General features: G+C 44.2%; 1 protein-coding gene across 1 annotated transcript in view; it reads right to left on the bottom strand.

The window, feature by feature from the left end:
* Positions 1–1033: 1033 nt before the first annotated feature.
* The window catches only part of LOC149454644 (hydroperoxide isomerase ALOXE3-like), a 105557-nt gene continuing 89546 nt past the window's right edge, over positions 1034–17044 (bottom strand). Inside the window, exons 8-18 of the mRNA XM_089687302.1 lie at positions 10554–10682; positions 8543–8646; positions 8200–8369; positions 7651–7797; positions 6543–6740; positions 5574–5660; positions 4304–4473; positions 4092–4213; positions 3308–3408; positions 1958–2128; positions 1034–1367 (exon numbers count right to left, since the gene is read on the bottom strand). Of these exons, the coding sequence (XP_089543428.1) occupies positions 1188–1367; positions 1958–2128; positions 3308–3408; positions 4092–4213; positions 4304–4473; positions 5574–5660; positions 6543–6740; positions 7651–7797; positions 8200–8369; positions 8543–8646; positions 10554–10682 (1579 nt within the window). The 3' untranslated portion in view covers positions 1034–1187. The remainder of the gene's footprint in view (positions 1368–1957; positions 2129–3307; positions 3409–4091; positions 4214–4303; positions 4474–5573; positions 5661–6542; positions 6741–7650; positions 7798–8199; positions 8370–8542; positions 8647–10553; positions 10683–17044) is intronic.

Below are 17044 nucleotides of genomic sequence, written 5' to 3'. Positions count from 1 at the left end.
CTCCCCCTGTATGTAGAACGGGGGATTTATCATTGTTATTTTGAAGGTATTCAGATTTTATACATTTGTATGCGCCAACATAACATTGAAGCCTAAAATTGTGTTTTCTTATCCAATCCTTGGGGCACTATTCTGCCAACAATGAAGCACCATTTCTTCCATTACACCAACAAGGCACTATTCCTCTCACCAACAGGACACAATTTGATCCCACTAATGTTTAGGAACTTGAACCAATGTTCTTAAAAGTCAAAATGAAATGCTATTAGTGTATAGACCGCTTTACAGAGACAAATGGGGGTGAAGCAGCTTCTATATTTAGTTTGTTCAAAAAAAAAAAAAAAAAAAAAAAAAAAAAAAAGTTACTTTGGAACATGTTACACCGGTATTTAGGAAGCACCATTTTCCAACACCTGCCTCAATCACAGCTTCCTTTGACGAGATACACTCCTACAGCCCCACTGAAAAGCAGCAGGGCTGTGTGGGGCCTGCAAACTGCACAGCTACATTATTCATTTACAGGGCTCTGTGAAGATACCAAGTGCCATCTGCCACCATGACAGATTGGTCATGTACTTCTTAGTGAGACTGCAAGGGCACCAACAAGTGCCATCATGCTCCTGACCAGAGGCATAACTAAAACCTTCAGGGCCCCAGTACAAGAAAACATTAAAGCAATTTTAGGAAATGTGTTTTAATCAGAGTCCCCATTTAATCACAAGAGACCCCCTTTACATCTACACTGTAAGGGGGACTTTATAGACAACAATGTAAGGGAGGACTCTAGAGACTCAAAATTTAAGGGAGAAAACCAAGAACCCCTGATGTAAAGGGGTAGATACCACTTTATGACTGGCGTAAAGGGGAACTCATGTAAGGGGGCCACCAGTAACCAGAGCCCCCTTACACTGTATCATAGTGTGATCAACAAGCAGCTAGTAAGCACACTCTGGAACAAGTCAAGTTCATTCCCTCCCCCACCACCTTCATGAGTCTTGAATCCCTCTTAGAAAAATTAGCCATGGCAATCACAAACAGGTCATGAGAAACTTTATTACCAATACAAGGAAATCTCTTGCAGTGTTTCTACAAAATAGAAATCTCAATTCTTTAACCTTCTGTTGTATTGGCAAGATCTGTACAAAACCCATCAAAAGACTACACTGAAAAGTTAGTCATTAGCAGTGTTAGACTGAGACACTGTTTGGTATCAAACTTGGGTCCAGGTAGGGATATGGTAGTTGCATGGTTTTGTTCCTCTCTTGGATGGATTTAGAGATGTCAGCCAGTTCATGCTGGAATTCTTTAATGAATTGTTGTGGTGTCTTCTCTGTAAACCGTTCATCAGGGTAGATACCAAGATACCGCTGTAGAGAAGCCCATTAGGTTAGTAGTGCAATACATGGGCCAGAATCTCCTCCCCCCCGGCTAACACACGCTATTCTGCCTTTGCAGCGGTCTGCTTTTAGTTCTCAATGAACTACCATGGTGCTGTAGAGTGGTGTGGTAGTTCAGTCTTCCTGTAAGTCAGTCATTTGCTTGCCTGTATGGGATGCATGAATACACAGCTACACTAACAGGTCTGCAGGAGACCTGCATGGCAACAGCACTCTACTGATTGCCAGTGAAAAGCATTAGAGGCTCAAGAAATAAATGCACGCTCTACCTGCAAAAGAGTGCATTTATTTGTTAAAATGTGAACTTATTCTTTAAGTGATGGGGTTTTTTCCAGAAACTGAAGGGAGCCAATAAACTGCGAAATTCCATATCCCAGAACAAGTCCAGTTGAATTTTACCACCCTCACTACCAGAGGCTACACCATGGACTTGCATAAACTCCAGACAAAGCAGTTTTCAGACAGACAATAGCACTGCATTTGCAAAAAGCTATGCTACTGATCAAAATATAAATAAGTACAGGTTTGTATATTGCTCCTTACCAGGCCCTGGCACTCACCATATCCATAGGTGGCTTGCTGAGATCCCACACTATAGCCATGGTAGCAGCTGTAGTGTTCACATCAGGCAATGCATTTAGAATAGTTTGCATAGTGGTTATGCCTTTAGCAGCAGGTGGGGGACTCTTCATGGAGCTGGGGCCATTGGGCATCCAAGAAAAGATGTCAAACTGCAAACACAGATGTCCAGATTATGTATAATCCAACTGAAAAAATTATGGAAGCCATAAACAGTTAAGGATACGTTCACTTTTTGAAACAAATTACATCCATATTCAGGGTGTAACATGTTGCAATTAGACAAGCCCCTGCACTTCTCTCCTGCCCCCCCAGTTGTGCCAGCTAACAGGGAACCTTCTGACTGCTAGCTGTCACAATTTAAAAACAAATAAAACCCAGAAATGCAGGGATCTGCCTGCCCAGCTGCATCACTACAAGTTCTGACAACCTTTGCAGCTGTCAGCTTGCAGTTGGTCAATGAACTACCGAGGGATGTGGAGTTCTGTGGTAGATCATTCAGTCTTCGATAGCAAGTATCTGCTTGCCTGTACAGGATGTATGGGCAAGCAGATCCAGTGACCGGTCAAAAAGGGAAACCTGCATGGCACCTGTGATCTGTGGTCAGAATGCTTTACAAGCTCAAAAAAAAAAAAAAAAAAAAAAAAAGAGAAGTTTGTTGCCCACCACACTAGCCAAGAGATATTCTGACCCGCATTTTAAGAAGACCAAAACGCTATGGCACAATTTTTAGTAGGTGCTCTAAAGCATGTAGAAGCATTAAGACCACGTTAACGGCAGCAATTTGACTTTTAGCCAAGGTTAGACAGGATGCATGACTGTCAGTTGCAGCTTTGCTGGGACTACTTAAGTGACAACCATACATTTATATGGAGGGAGACAAAAGCTTTCAGAAGGGCGTGAAGGTTGTAAGCAATCATAAAAAGGGACCATCCCACCAAGATAACTCCATTAGGAGAGTTACAACTATTTAGCATCATTGGAGATTGGCTATACTGAGGAAGTATACGGAAATCCATCCAAAGTTAGGAAATCCCTGGTTTTCACCAGAACTAGAGGCCCTATTCGAACATTTTCCCCACCTAATGCGGTTAGAAGCAGAAGTCAATACAAAAAACGACTGATGTCAGCTTCTCTGAGAAGTGGAGAACATCCTCACAGCTTAACTATAGATAAGCCTGCAATAGTCACTATCAAGGCTTCTCAGTTTTAAGAAACTGACACCTTACGGTCAAGGAATAAACAGGAATGGTTAAGAGTTGCAGTGGTAAACAGCAAATAGACTTCTGGGACTTGTGTAGGTTCTGGGCCAGTGTTAGCTTGCCACTTACCTGACCACTATTAACGGCTGAATGTTGAGCAGAACATGTAAAGATCATCATAGTCAGATACTTGACCAGAGCTCCTTTAGACTCCAAGATAGATGGGATTTCTGTCACAGAAGACATTTTAGTACAGTATATCAATTACCTTGAAACAGTGACTAGCATTCCAGTGTGCATCATCACAACACATGGATGGAAAGGACCATGTCTGTAGTGGCAGAACAGCATCTTTTACATAATCAAAGTGTATTTGTCACTATTTTGTTCAATCCTTGAATTAAGCCTTCAAGCAGATATAAACCATTCCCTGGTGTGATACAAGCCAAAAAAGTCCAATCTTTGCAAGATCTTAAGGCAGCTGCCTGATAGAAGAAAAAAGGTCATGTTCTGAGAGGGTTCCAGGCCATGCTTTTCTTGTGGATTACAGGAATGCACTTTTGCTCTGTGACCCAGAGTCACCTTTTAGTGGTGTATTCTCCACAGTCAGCCAGCTGATGTCAGAGCCACTGTAGGATCCTGATCATATTGTGATCCACCTAGCTCTGCCTCAGCATACAGCTGCACTAACCCTCTCCAGCAGGGTTCCAGTGAGGGCTGGAGGAGCAGAGCTGAGAGCAGCAGTTGACAGTCACTGCTCTCCACTATGACAAGACAGACCTGAGCAATAAATGGTCATGTGATTTCTCAGGGCCTAGAGCCAAATGTGACAGCTGCAGCATCTCACCAATGCAGACAACTCAGTCCTTTACCATACATTTGTCAGTTGAGCACTTTAGAGCAGGAAACCTACCCGAGTTTTTATATTCCAGGAATCCTTCCTTGAAGATCTCAGCCACCCAGGCCTGTAATTCAGGGTCTTGGCTGATCATTTCATCACTTGTATAGTAATATTTGACAACTTTTGACACAAAGCTAGAAAAAAAAAATATATACCCTGAAGAATCAGATTTAAGGACATTTTAGGGAAGGATGCGGTTTAATGCCAACATTCTAAATAGTTACCTCTCTACAGCTGACCAGATCTTCATACCATCATCCCTGTATAAGTAGTTAGGAATGGACTGCATTCCTCTGCTTGCAATGCTATCAGGGAGACAAAGGCTACTGTAGTTTACCCCAACCATGGCTTTTTTCAGGAGTACTGGAATCCCTCCATTCCCTACCACCATAGCCTGGAGAGAGAGGAGAAAAAAAAAAAAAAAAAAAAAAAAAAAAAAAAAAAAAAGAAGTCCAAGCATTAAATAAAAGGTTAACAAAATCACAGGTACAACATTTAGCAATTTCTGTATTCTCACCCTTTGTTACCAGGTCCTTTTCCAGCTCTGTCTTATGTGCTTGACTGGATTCCTGTCATGCAACACTGTACCCATTTTGACAAACCTTTTCTGGTGGTAATAACCACTTTACTATATGGAAAAGAATCTGAAAAGTTTTCCCCATATAAATTTAACACATGCACAAAAATGACAGGACATTGAAAGTCACCATGTCCCCTTTTTGAATATTAGACACTCCAAGGTAATAGTTTGCTACCTTTTTGGCAACAAGGCAGCATCGAAGGGGATCAAAACATGGTGCACTTGGTATATTAAGTGTACAGGTTTGACAAAGGGCTCAGGAGGTGGAGGGATTAGTGTACAAGTCAGATCAGAAACCAACACATACAGGAGTGGTGTTGACAGTAGGGACAATTTTCAATTTTAATGTTGGCACTGTACTGTTTAACTGATGCTCACTGGTTGTCAGAAGACCCTCTGTTCCTCAGAGGTGGCGAGAGAGAAAAACCCTGTGCTTCCCATCACTGGCCAGAAGTAACAGCCTTTAGCTACAGCATTGCATTCTGTTTGGCTCTACCTTCTGTCCAATTAGTCATGTTGAATCCATGCACAAGAACTGTTCTGTTAAGCAGTCAGTACACCCATCTAGATAAATTGGTGGGAAGTTTTTTATTTTAGAAAAACAAGTAAATTTTAGCCTCTAACGAGACACCTGTTGCCAAGTTTCCACTTGGGTCATGTTTAAGACCATAACAAGGACTCTCCCTACTATGTATGACAAACCTGACTGCATTTGAGTCCTTCATGCAGGACAACATTTGTGACATATGGCTTAACTCCGTCAGCCCCAATTGTCTTTAGGTCATGATAGCAAGGGTAGTACTCAGTTGGGTGGGGGCTTTACATTGCAAGTCATACCGATTTGTACAAGGACTTTAAATCTGTTCTAACAGTGTCTAATCTTGTGGTGACTACACATCTTGCCAGACACTTACTTGATCAAAGAAGGCTTTGGGTCCAATAAGCTGCTTCCTGGCCAGGGTGTTTATTTCCAGTGTGTAGCGCAAATGTGGAATAATCAGCTAAGAGTAAAAAAAAAAAAAAAAAAAAAAAAAAAAAAAAAAATTATACGATTATGCATTACAGCAATGTAAAACCTGCAAGGTCAAACATGAGATGCAAGATGAGTCAAATATGCCCATGCAGGTTTAAGTTTAAAAATGCCAAACTTTCTAAGCAAAGCAGCTGCCTGTTTATCGGTATAGTTTGTCAAAACTGCTGGAAAAATTTGGTAGTAGGCAAAAATTAAAGATGTAACCCCCCCCCTTAACATTTAACTACAATACATTCAGATGTAAAGTGAGGAACTTTAACCACTCTGGTAAAAATTTCCATCACAGTGCAGGTGGGGTATGACATTTATTCATATGCCATGCACTGCCACCAGGTCCCTGCTTCCCCAAATATTCTGTCAGCATGCTGACTGGGTATCCAGTAATTGAGACAGCACAGACCACCAGCAGTTTGTAAATTGGTATGAAGTGGCTTGCATGGATGCCTACAGCTGGTTAGGAGTGCTCATGCAAGTGTGGCTCCACAGGATCCTGCAAAGAGCCACTCTACATCCAGATATCACTGCCAGCACTCAGAGTACAAGTTAATTCTGGGGTGGCCATGACACTATGAATGGGAAAAGCATCAGGAAGGAAGCCTGGTTACATTACCTTTCACTTTGTAGGAGACCACTGCTAACGGGCGACTCAGAATGCAGCTACCGATTTAAAACATTGCAGCATTCATGGTTTTAAACAGTCTCTTGAAAAGGCCATCCAGTGGTTATTTGGGTACATTTTTAAATAACCAAGTCAATACAGTCATTTACATTAGCTGTGAAACTAATCATGACCTAGGTTGCTGGCAGTTCACTGCAAGGGTAAAACTGGATTTGCAATGCCCCCCCTCACCTTATACACTGGGTGTGCCATTGGAAGTTGCCTGGTTGTGGCAATCGAGAAGACCTCAGCTAACAGATGGGTGCGGAGAAGATGAGTGTCAACCTCCTGTACCTGAAAGTCAGAATTGCGCACCCAGAGCTTGGCCAGTAACCAGTCAAATTCAGAGTCACTGGGCAGGAAGATTGGATCACCAGGGGTCTGAGACAGCTGGATACAGAAAGAAATAGCCAAGTCAAAGAACCAACATGTACACAAAATATATTAGTAATCATTAGAAAGCCATGCACATGTTTTCCCTCTTCTAGTTGATTATATAACCACAAAGCTGGCCATGTATTTTACTTTTATTTTGTATTGCACCCATTTTCTCATAACCAAGAGTCATTTCCTTATGCAGATGCAAATATGAAGTTTCAGACTAATTGAAAAAGAGTTCACCCCCACAAGTTTTATGTCCTTGTTTAGTTGGTTCACAAGACATAATGCAACTAAATGGAAGCTGTGATCAAATGGATTGTGTCCTTCAACCCTTTGAACTTGACAATTATGAAAGTTACTGGCCATAGTTATAAATGTCCCCAGCATTTGAGTCTGTAGAAAATATCACTGGTGGTCAATTGAACAGGAGGTGCCCTATAACTGGCCTTCATCCTATAAGCTTCATAGCCTGCACTGCTCTTGCTTGTTCTATGCCTGGACTACACAGGCACCATTGTGCAAGAGACCAATTATGCTGGAGAGATTGCTTGGTATTCAAATGAGGAATCCACAGCTTTCTTCAGCTAGCAAAGGAAAAAACTATGTAGGGCCTCATTGCAGGTGCTGGTTTACTGCTCAAGTAGCAGGCTATAAATTTGGGATTGCCAATATAGACCTCTGTTTGTGCCTACTGTCAGTCAATGAATCTTCAGACCAACATGCGGCTATTACCAGGGGCACATAGCATTCCTGGGCCATGGAAGAGGTTAAGAAAAAAAAAAAAAAAAAAAAAAAAGTGTACCAATAGTCAAGCACTGGCTGATGCCAACAAATAGCGCAAGTTTAAGGATTGGTTTAACAAGTGTCATTGCAGATTTATATTACATAATAACATACAACTTCTGAAGACTGACCATACCTGGATAGCAATTGGGACAAGCTGATCCTGACGATTTTTCCACAGCAGACACATAGGGGCTGCAATGTATTGTTGGTGTCCATTGACTGAGTTATTCGCAGGAACATTTTCAAGAATCTTATAGTCTGCCAGGAAAATGTGACCATTCTGCAAACAGTTTAAACAAATCTCAGATTTTATCTGTACACTAAAACATTTGTTAAACCATTAAGACCAAACATTCATTCAGCCCCAAATCAAACTGAACAGTGCATATGTTCAACCCAAAGATTTTGCATCTTTGTCCTTCTTGGGGAGGCTTCCCTGCTTGTGTCCTGTTAAAATGGGGATGTTTACCAACAGAACCTTTAGTACAATGAGAAATGTTTAGACCTTGTGACAATGTTACCATCTCTGCTATCCTGTCCAAGAAGGAACTGAAACCCCCCAGTGAAGAAACTCAAATTGGGTCATGAGCATGAATTGTAGATGTTTTATGCCTTGCCCTAATCCTTGGCTTGAATATGTTCTAGAACATGAATACAGGGATCTTCCATTGCATATTCCCACCTGAAGTTCATTCACTAGGTTTGAAGGCCCTAGAGAGGGAGCCACCATGAATTCATCAACTGCAAAGTTGTTTGGGATTTTAAAGCATTTTTCAATCAGAGTTGGGTTAACTCCATTAAGATATTGGTTACCAAAGAAAGAATCCTCCTTCCACATCTCACTCATTAGAACTGAAATACAAGAGATATATAAAAACACTGGATTAATGCCAACAAGGTAATCAGTACACCTCACCCACTCAAGTCACTGAAGCCCCTGATCAGCCAACAATTAGGAAACCAGCATTTAGACAAAGACCATAATGGCAGCCCAGAATGCCCTAAAGCACATTCCTTTTACACACCTGAGTTCTCTGATCTTCGCAGGGTAGACACCATTCTTATGTCTTCGAGGTTATGCCATGAATTTGAGTTACAGTCAAATCCTTTCAGCTTTGTTTCTATGCCACTGAGAGAAGAGAAGTCAATAGCTATTAAATATGTATGTTTTGGACTTTTGTTCACTGGATGTAGAACCAATGCCCCATATTAACTCTGAAAGCAAGCTAACCCTGGCCAGGCTTTAGTGTTCATATAGAGATAGGCAGGCTCAGAAATGTAGAAGTAAAGCCAGTCTAGCTCCCATAAGTCAGAGCCTGTGTAGTTTATGGGTAAACTCAGATAAGTCAGTAATCCCGTTCAGCCTGACCACTGCTAGTCTGGATGGCTGTTAACCCATCAAATAATTCCAGTTGTGATGTTAAGGCATTGAAAGTGCTGGTTTTGTTGCAAGCACATCTGTTCTGGTATTTCAGCTTATGGATCTTGCGAATTGCATTGTTGCCACTGAATGGTAGTCTAGATCTACCTACAGATTCCCTTTATGGTGGGTGCAAGAGCATGTTCCTTGGCCTAATAAGTGTCTAACAGGAGCACCAAATTTAAGTTTGGACCCATTTTACTATATTGGTCAGTGTGAACAGCTATAATTGTCACCATGAGCCATAGCTGAATGGGTCAGATAGGGGAAAGTTAGGTTAATTGGATTGTGTCTAAATTGGCTCTAGAAGGTGTATGTATAAATGCAAGTTAGTGACCTTAGATTGTACACTGATGTGTATAGTGTACAATCTAAGGCCAATAACTTGCATTCAACTGTCAATTGATGGCGCTCTATGAGTACCTGAAATAAAAGTGTCCCATTTTAAACTAATATGCATTGTTAGACCTGTACTGCAATCCAATGTGTCAAAATTCTGTTTGAGCTTGATTAGCACACCTATGCATGATAAAACAGCACTAGGGCACTGTAGCAATGCATAGTAACCTGAAAGCAGATCAACATTTTAGGGAAGTAAAAATCCCCACACATGGCAGATTGTGACATCACTGCACAGTAGAGCCAAGTGTTAAAGCAGTAACTAGGAGCAAATTCCATTTACATGCTGACAAAACATGCCCATTAACAGTGGCAGAGTGAACTCACTATCACCCACCAGTACATACAACCTATGCTCAGTACAGTGAAATGAGGGCTGGGCAGGTGGAGCAGCCAGCCTGGGTGCACTGGTAGAACAGGGTGCCCACTCACTGCATGCTCCACATCAGTGCACTGCATCCATTCGCTTTAGGTCTGCTCACAGCTACTGATATTTGTGGTCTTGTTGGAGCACCATCCAACAGCGTGTTTACAATTGCTAGCCAATAGGAGGCAAATGAATAGCCATGCATGTGCAAAGAATGGGCATAGGGTGGTACACCCAGTCTGTCATGCATCAGTTTAGGGAAGTGGTGCAGTTCATATCCATGCCCTAGGCACTGCATGATCTGTCCCAGTACTGAAAAGATAGATCTAGTTTTAATGCAACACAATTAGATTGGTGCCCTTTCAACCTTGTGGCAACAGCTTAAGGAAGGTCTGTTCCAGCATAACTGTGCCCCTGTGTACAAAGCCACCACATTTCACCATCTTGTTTGAGAACTGAATTGTCTTGCTCAGAGCCCTAAACCTCAAAATTGACACTTTAGGAAGGACATTTGAATGAGCATTGAAAAAGCAGGTCAGTGACCAGAATGACCAACATCAGTACCTGGCCTTACAAAAAAAGGCATTTGTCTGAAATTGCACACCATACCCACATAGGCTCCCAAACAATTGGGCTGATGCATTTCCAGCAAATGGAAACTACTGGCAGCAATAGGAAGGTTCACTTTTCCTTGGTGCAAAAAAGGTTTATGCCAGATGGGTATGGTCCTGTTTAAGATACACCTGTGTGAAAATACATTTAACCATTTTTCAAGTCATTTGCACAAAGGTTCAGTTTAGTAAGCTTGACACGAGTCCACCATTTCCTGCCTTTTAGCATAGATACATACGTAGCCAGGACTGTGTAGCCAAAGCTGCAGTCTCTCAGAATGGAAAACTGGTCATTGGGGGGCAGATTATAAACTTCATCCTTAGCTATGTCAATGCAACGAGGGACACCTTCTGCATAGACTCTCCACCTATAGAGAAAGTCATTAGACAAGTTGTGAATAACCATTACTAGTTCAACTAAATATTAAACTTTGTTCAACCATTCTGAATGAGCAGGTCTGATGAAAGCATTACTGTTTAATTAGAAGACAGAACAGCTTCTCCCAGCAAAGCACCATCACTTAAATTTAGTATGTGCCACAGCACAGCTCTGAATTATTGCATTAAATTTTGTTTGTGTACTAGCAACTGCCAGCCCTGCTCATACCAGGAAAGGAAGACACCACACCGATCAGCCAGTTGTGCCTAGTTTCATGAGGCGACATGTTTATAGGAGGAGAGAGCAAAGGGACAGGAGATCATTGTGCTGCCTCACTGTACAGGTCTGGGGGAGGGACAAGACCCAGAAGTGTTACAACATTTTTGAAAGCACTATAACAATGACGTTAACTGGGGCATTTATAACCTTTATGGTGTGTTCAGGATGCTATACAACAGCTGAAAACATCTGGTGTTTAAGCTCCAAGTGCCCCAAATACATCTGGCATTTTTTGCTGGCCAATAGCCAAGAAGAGTGGAAAATTTGAGCAGAGTGAAAAAAGTTTTACTTTGACTGCTGGTGATTGTAGTTTTATTTTCTTTGTTGGGTCTTGCTAAAAGCTTTTACTTTTTAAAATCAGTAAATTTAAATAGCACTCTTTTCCTTAAGTCTGCTAATTAAGGGGAGGGGTTAATTGGTCACAGGTACTATATAACTTGCTGTAGAGCTCACTGAGCTGGCCTGTATTTTGCTTGCTGGACCTTCGATAAATGGAGTTAATAAACCAGAGTCTAACCTGTAAGTGACAACTGATATTTCCTAATCTTGTGTGAGATGGGAAAACAGCTCTCATAGTTTGAACACTGTGTGGAAGTAAGTTGATGTTTTGACTGACATTCTGTCGTTTAGCCACAAGATGTCACTTTTTTCTAACAGGCTCAGACTGCATGGATATTTCTATATTCAATAAGAGGGAGTTTTCACAGAGTTGAGGGAACAGGAAGGGGAGACTGCAGCCATGTTTTTGGACGATGCCGAATGAAGGGGCTGTGTGAGCTGAGAGTCCGACATTCAGGTGTGGGAGCTTCCCTCGGTAACCAGAGCTGAAGCCGATAGTGTCCAGGACCCTGATCCTGTTTAGAGAAAGGACGATTGCTGCCAGGAATGCTGATGAGAGCAGAGGAACAACGCAGCATACACTGCAGTATCGCAAGCACATTGGAGAGACATTTGTTCTGTTCAGAGTCACCAGCGGATGCAAAGCAGACCCTGGTTGGTAAGATCCTGCACGCACCTCATTTCAGTGTTGGTGCCTTGAGACTGAGTCCAAGCCTATAGTTAGGGTCTCTGTCAAGCCACAAGTGTTACAGATTATTGGAAGGACTCCACAACTTAAAGTGACATTTCACATTGGAGAGCTTATAAAATCCTACAAACTCAAGCCAGAGTGGCGTTTTGTGCAAAAGGAATACTCAGACACGTGCTACAGGACCAGTTATGGGAGGGGGAATACTGTAGATTTGTGTAACATTGTAAGCTGTTGTGCTGCACTGCAGGCTAGCCCATACTGTACACCCCTACACTGATTCCTGCTCTTTTAGGGTAACAGGTAGGGTGTGGCAGCTTATTTGTGCCCGCCAATTACTTCACTTTCTACCTTCATCAATCAGAAGGCACCATGCTATGCAGCACAAGGGTCTCAGCCTTTGGGCTGGGTGTATGTAAATTTATTGTATGTTGCCAGCATTTGTGGTTGTGCTCATTTGCCACATCTAAATAAAAAATTCTGTTGTGGCAAAAGCTGGTGTTGCTTTTGTTTGTGACTTCACTATCTTGGGGAGCCCACTCTGGTACGCGGCTTACAACTTTGTGTAGTGAGAGGATACAGCGACCGTTATGGACAGGAATGTGGTGGGAGATACCCTGGCGCCAATGGTCCAGGACCCAGCTCAGGGTGCTCTGGTGCAAGGCCACGTTGCCCCAACACCACTGATACAGCTTACCCCTGCCTGTACCAGTAGGGTACATTCCCACGGGGGCGCTGTTGAGTCCTGACGAAGCTGACGAATTGGTCCTGACGAATCTGAGCGAGATACGCCCATCGGCAAAACACGTTGACGTCATACACGTCACTTCCAGTCATGCGCATTGGCGTTATGCACGCCAACCTACAAGGAGTTGGCCATTTCCACATGCCATGAGTCATGCACGCCAACCTACAAGGAGTTGGCCATTTCCACATGCCATGAGTCATGCACGCCAACCTACAAGGAGTTGGCCATTTCCACATGCCATGAGTCATGCAAAGCTGTACAGGTGCCATGGACAGAATGGAACCCATGAGATGTCAGCTGATGTAAGCGGTTGTTCCCTGGATCAATACAGCAGTACATAAGGACATTTCCATTATTTACTACCCATGGCACAGGTGGTGAGTGGACTGTTACAAGAACAAAGAAGGCTTATTGTTACTTATATACATCAGAGTGGGAGTACCCAGATTGACTGTCCTTATATCATTTGTCTTATTTCAGGATGGGGACATTATGATGCATTACCTAGATGCAAGGCATACAGCATATATTGCAACAAACGGAAGACCTATTGGGCCTCATTCTATCACGTATATCAAAGTGGTAGATAGTCCACATGCTGTGGTGAAGAAACCATATAAAGCAGGGCTCTGCTATTTACATTTATTATTCCATCAAGACATCAACAGGGACTCTCATCTATTAGAATTTTTGCAACTATCTGCGTCTACCAAGGGTAGATGGGCCCCAACCACATGTGCCTCAATAGGGTTATACTGCATGAACTGTATTCATTTTATTGGGGTATATCCCCCCTCATGCAATTTTTTACCCATATTGCCTTGAATAGGCTAAGGGTTATGTTTCTCTCCACATGGTAACTGTATTAGCCATTATGCATAGCATGTGATAATATATACCTATGGTACAATTTTGAAAAACCTCCTATAGGGAGTGTAACCAATGTGCAGTGCTGCAAATGCTCTAGACTAAGTTTTTCACTGCCTTTGCAGCATGTATATATCCAGACCGGTCTTGGTGTGATTTTAAATGGTTTTAGGTCTGTCTGTATTGTCTCATACTGAGGTGATTGTAAACCAGGGTGATTGCCCTATTGTCAATTGTTTAATAAAGCATAATTTTTTGGAAAATTTTCCAAGTATCGCTTTGTCCATAACGTAGCCGCTTTGTGAATCTCTTTTCACAAATTTTTGTTGCGCTGTTGAGTCACCTGCCAAAATTTGACAGTAAAAATATGATGTTGCAGGACTGGACTGAAAGAGTGCGAAGTGTTAGAATGTGTAACCTGACATCCGAGCTGCGGGCAGAGGTTGACGTCAGACAGTAATGGTAAGGCCTGAATCTGAGAGAGACCCTAGAGAAAATCTTCTCCCTGCTGGAGAGAGCCCAAGAGGGGGGTGTGCTAATATAATGCAGCTCCAGAGCCACTTCAACAGACCACAGCAAGAGGCCGAGACCCTGATGCAGTACTCCAATGCCCTACAGGAGATGCTAAATGAAATACAGTGGTGAGATCCAGAGGCCATGGGAGCTTCCCAGGAGGTGGACCAGCTACTATGAGACCAGTTCATAGTGGGGCTCTCCAACAAGTTCTTACAGGACAAAACTGCAAGAGATGACCTGAACGGCGCCCAACATGACATTCTACAGCATCTACTTAGCCACTGTGGAGAGAGAGGAAGAGTGCATACCTGTGGTAGTGAGAATAGTGAGTAGTACCCATGTTACAAGAGGTCAGTCTGCATCTGATGACCCAGAATCCTTAAAGGATGTGGTCCAGGCCCTGCGGATAGAACTAAGAGAACTTCGGCTGGAAGTGTCCCAGATGAAGGCAGAATCTCCCCAGAAATGACCTCAGCACCTCGCGCCCACTCAGGATAACTCATCTGCGGGGGCATGTCAAAAGGGGACCCCTCTGTTGGGCTTGTCGACAGTACGGCCACATGCCCAGAGAGTGCACAGAACAGATGAAGTCCGAGCCGACCTTAAACTTCCAACCGCCACAGTAGCTGGTGTCCTGCGGCAGTACACCAGAAGCCAAGCCCTAAGCATGAGGAACACGACCTGTATGCCAGCAGCCCCATTCTGGGAGCAGAGTTGGAAGGCCAGAAGGTATGCTGCCTAGTTGATACAGGGTCAGAGTGCACCCTTATGCCACTGGAGTTCTTCGAAAGACACTTAACATATGATGGAGCTGGAAGATGGGAGCGTCAAGCTGACATCTGCCAATAACAGAGAGATGGACGTCCGATGAATAGTCTGGATGCGGGTCTGGCTGTGTGAGCAAGACGTTGGCAAGAAGGGGGTCGTGCTGGTGGATCATTCGTCCCGGAGAGGGATGGATGTGACACTAGGTGTCAGGGATCTGGGTGTGACCAGAAATGTGTGGGAACACAGGCGTGGTCAGGGCTGGAGAGGTGGAATGGTCAGGCAGGCTGTATCGGACTGTAGTGCACCACCTGGTGGTACCTCTAGCAACCCACAGAATAGGATTCCCCAGAATGTGGAGCTTAAGTCCCAGTCTGCTTGTTCACCAGGGTCCCTGATGGTGGGGATGGACTTGGAACAGACAGACCAGGTTGCAGCCCCTGTGTACACCCACCCGTGGTAGAGGGATCCGCCAGAGGTATATTCTGGAGGAGAGCCTGACGTGAAGAGGCGGATGGGTCTGTGCAGGATAGATGAGCAGAAGCGTAGTCAGACAGGCTGGGTCGGTAACGGCGGGGACAGCATGGTACAAGGCTGCAGGCACAGAATAGTCGGGTCACTCACTGGGTCAGTAACAGGAGATCAGATCTAATGAGGGTATCCAAGAGAAGTCAGACAGGCCAGGGATCAGGACAGGAGAAGTCAGCAGAGGTCAGGATCAAAGCAGGGACAGCAACAAATCAGATAGGCAGATATGCAGGAACACAGGATACCAGGTACAGGGGCTCATGGGAAACAAACACCAAGGCACTCACTGCAGGTCTGGCCATTGCTTAAATACACCCCCTGCAATCAGCCTCAGGTGATGGCTTGATTGCAGGAGTGAGATTCTGGCTGCTGAGAGCACCTGCTGGCCAGCACTGGTACTGCAGCCCACAAGGCAGGTGAGCCCCAGCACCACCTGTGCTGAGCCCATTCCTGACACTAGGTATGAACGTGCTGAGGGACCTAAACCACCAACTTTATGCCAAAGAAGGGCCAAGGTATGGGCAACGGGCCACCACACACCGGCCAACCCAGAAGGTGAGGAGCTGTAGTCTGAGAAAGGGTGACATGTCCAGTCGACCCATTGGACACATTAGGGTGCTGCAGAGGACCCCGGTGAAGATCCCGCCTTGACATGAGCGAATATTGATGCTGCCGGTTGGGGCTGGACGATGACTGAATTGACTGGGAGGTCCTGATCGAGCCCGCTTACCAAGAAGAAAAGCAGACTCATCCACTGGTAGCCCAGGCCCTCGCTATTGTGAAGGATGGATGTGTGCCTGTACGCTGCCTCAACGTTGAAGACTGAGTTAACTGTCCCTGGGAATACCTTGCTGGCCGAAGTTTGTGTCCGAAGGGGATATTACTTGACAGAGGAGCTTCGCGCTACAGGCAGATAGGAGATCAGCCTGGACCTATGCTGCAGAGGTCCATCAAAGGGAGACCCCAACAGCTGAGTGGAACGGTCAAGTGATCATGGCCCAGATGGGGGTGGACTGCAAGATCCAGAAGTTACTGGAAGACACCCTTTGGGAGTTTCAGGAGGCCTTTGAGACGTAAGGACTTTGGGTGTGCCTCTGCCAGTGAACACGAAATCCACCGGCAATGCTGCACCGATCAGGGAATGTTACCGGCAAATCCCACCTAAAATGTACCAGGAGGTGAAGGATATGGTGGCCAGCATGTTGGAAAACCAAGTGATCCAGGAGAGTCAAAGTCCTTGGGCTGCTCCAGTAGTCTTGGTGTGGAAGAAAGATGGGAGTATCTGCTTCTGTGTGGATTATCGGAAGCTAAATGCCCAGTCTGGGATGCCTACCCCCTTCCACGGATTGAGAAGTTGTTGTCCACCCCGAGTCATGCCAAGTTCGACTAATGACCTGGCCAGTGGTTATTGGCAGGTACCGGTGGCCAAGAAGGACAAAGCGAAGATGGCATTCATCCTACCCATGGGTCTCTACAAGTTCAACCGGATGCCATTTGGCCTGTCCAATGCCCTGGGAACATTCCAGAGGTTGGAGCACTGTCTGGGAGATCTCAACTTCAAGTTGGTATTGATATACCTGGACAACAGTAGTGTTTGGGGCCTCTTTTGGATCAGCTCCAG

The sequence above is a fragment of the Staurois parvus genome, unplaced genomic scaffold (assembly GCF_062004578.1).
Source record: "Staurois parvus isolate SC_StPar_1 unplaced genomic scaffold, SC_StPar_1.0 ptg000422l, whole genome shotgun sequence".
NCBI lineage: Eukaryota > Metazoa > Chordata > Amphibia > Anura > Ranidae > Staurois > Staurois parvus.
The sequence above is the reverse complement of the archived record's forward strand: the minus strand, read 5'-3'. Positions and strand labels throughout refer to the sequence as shown.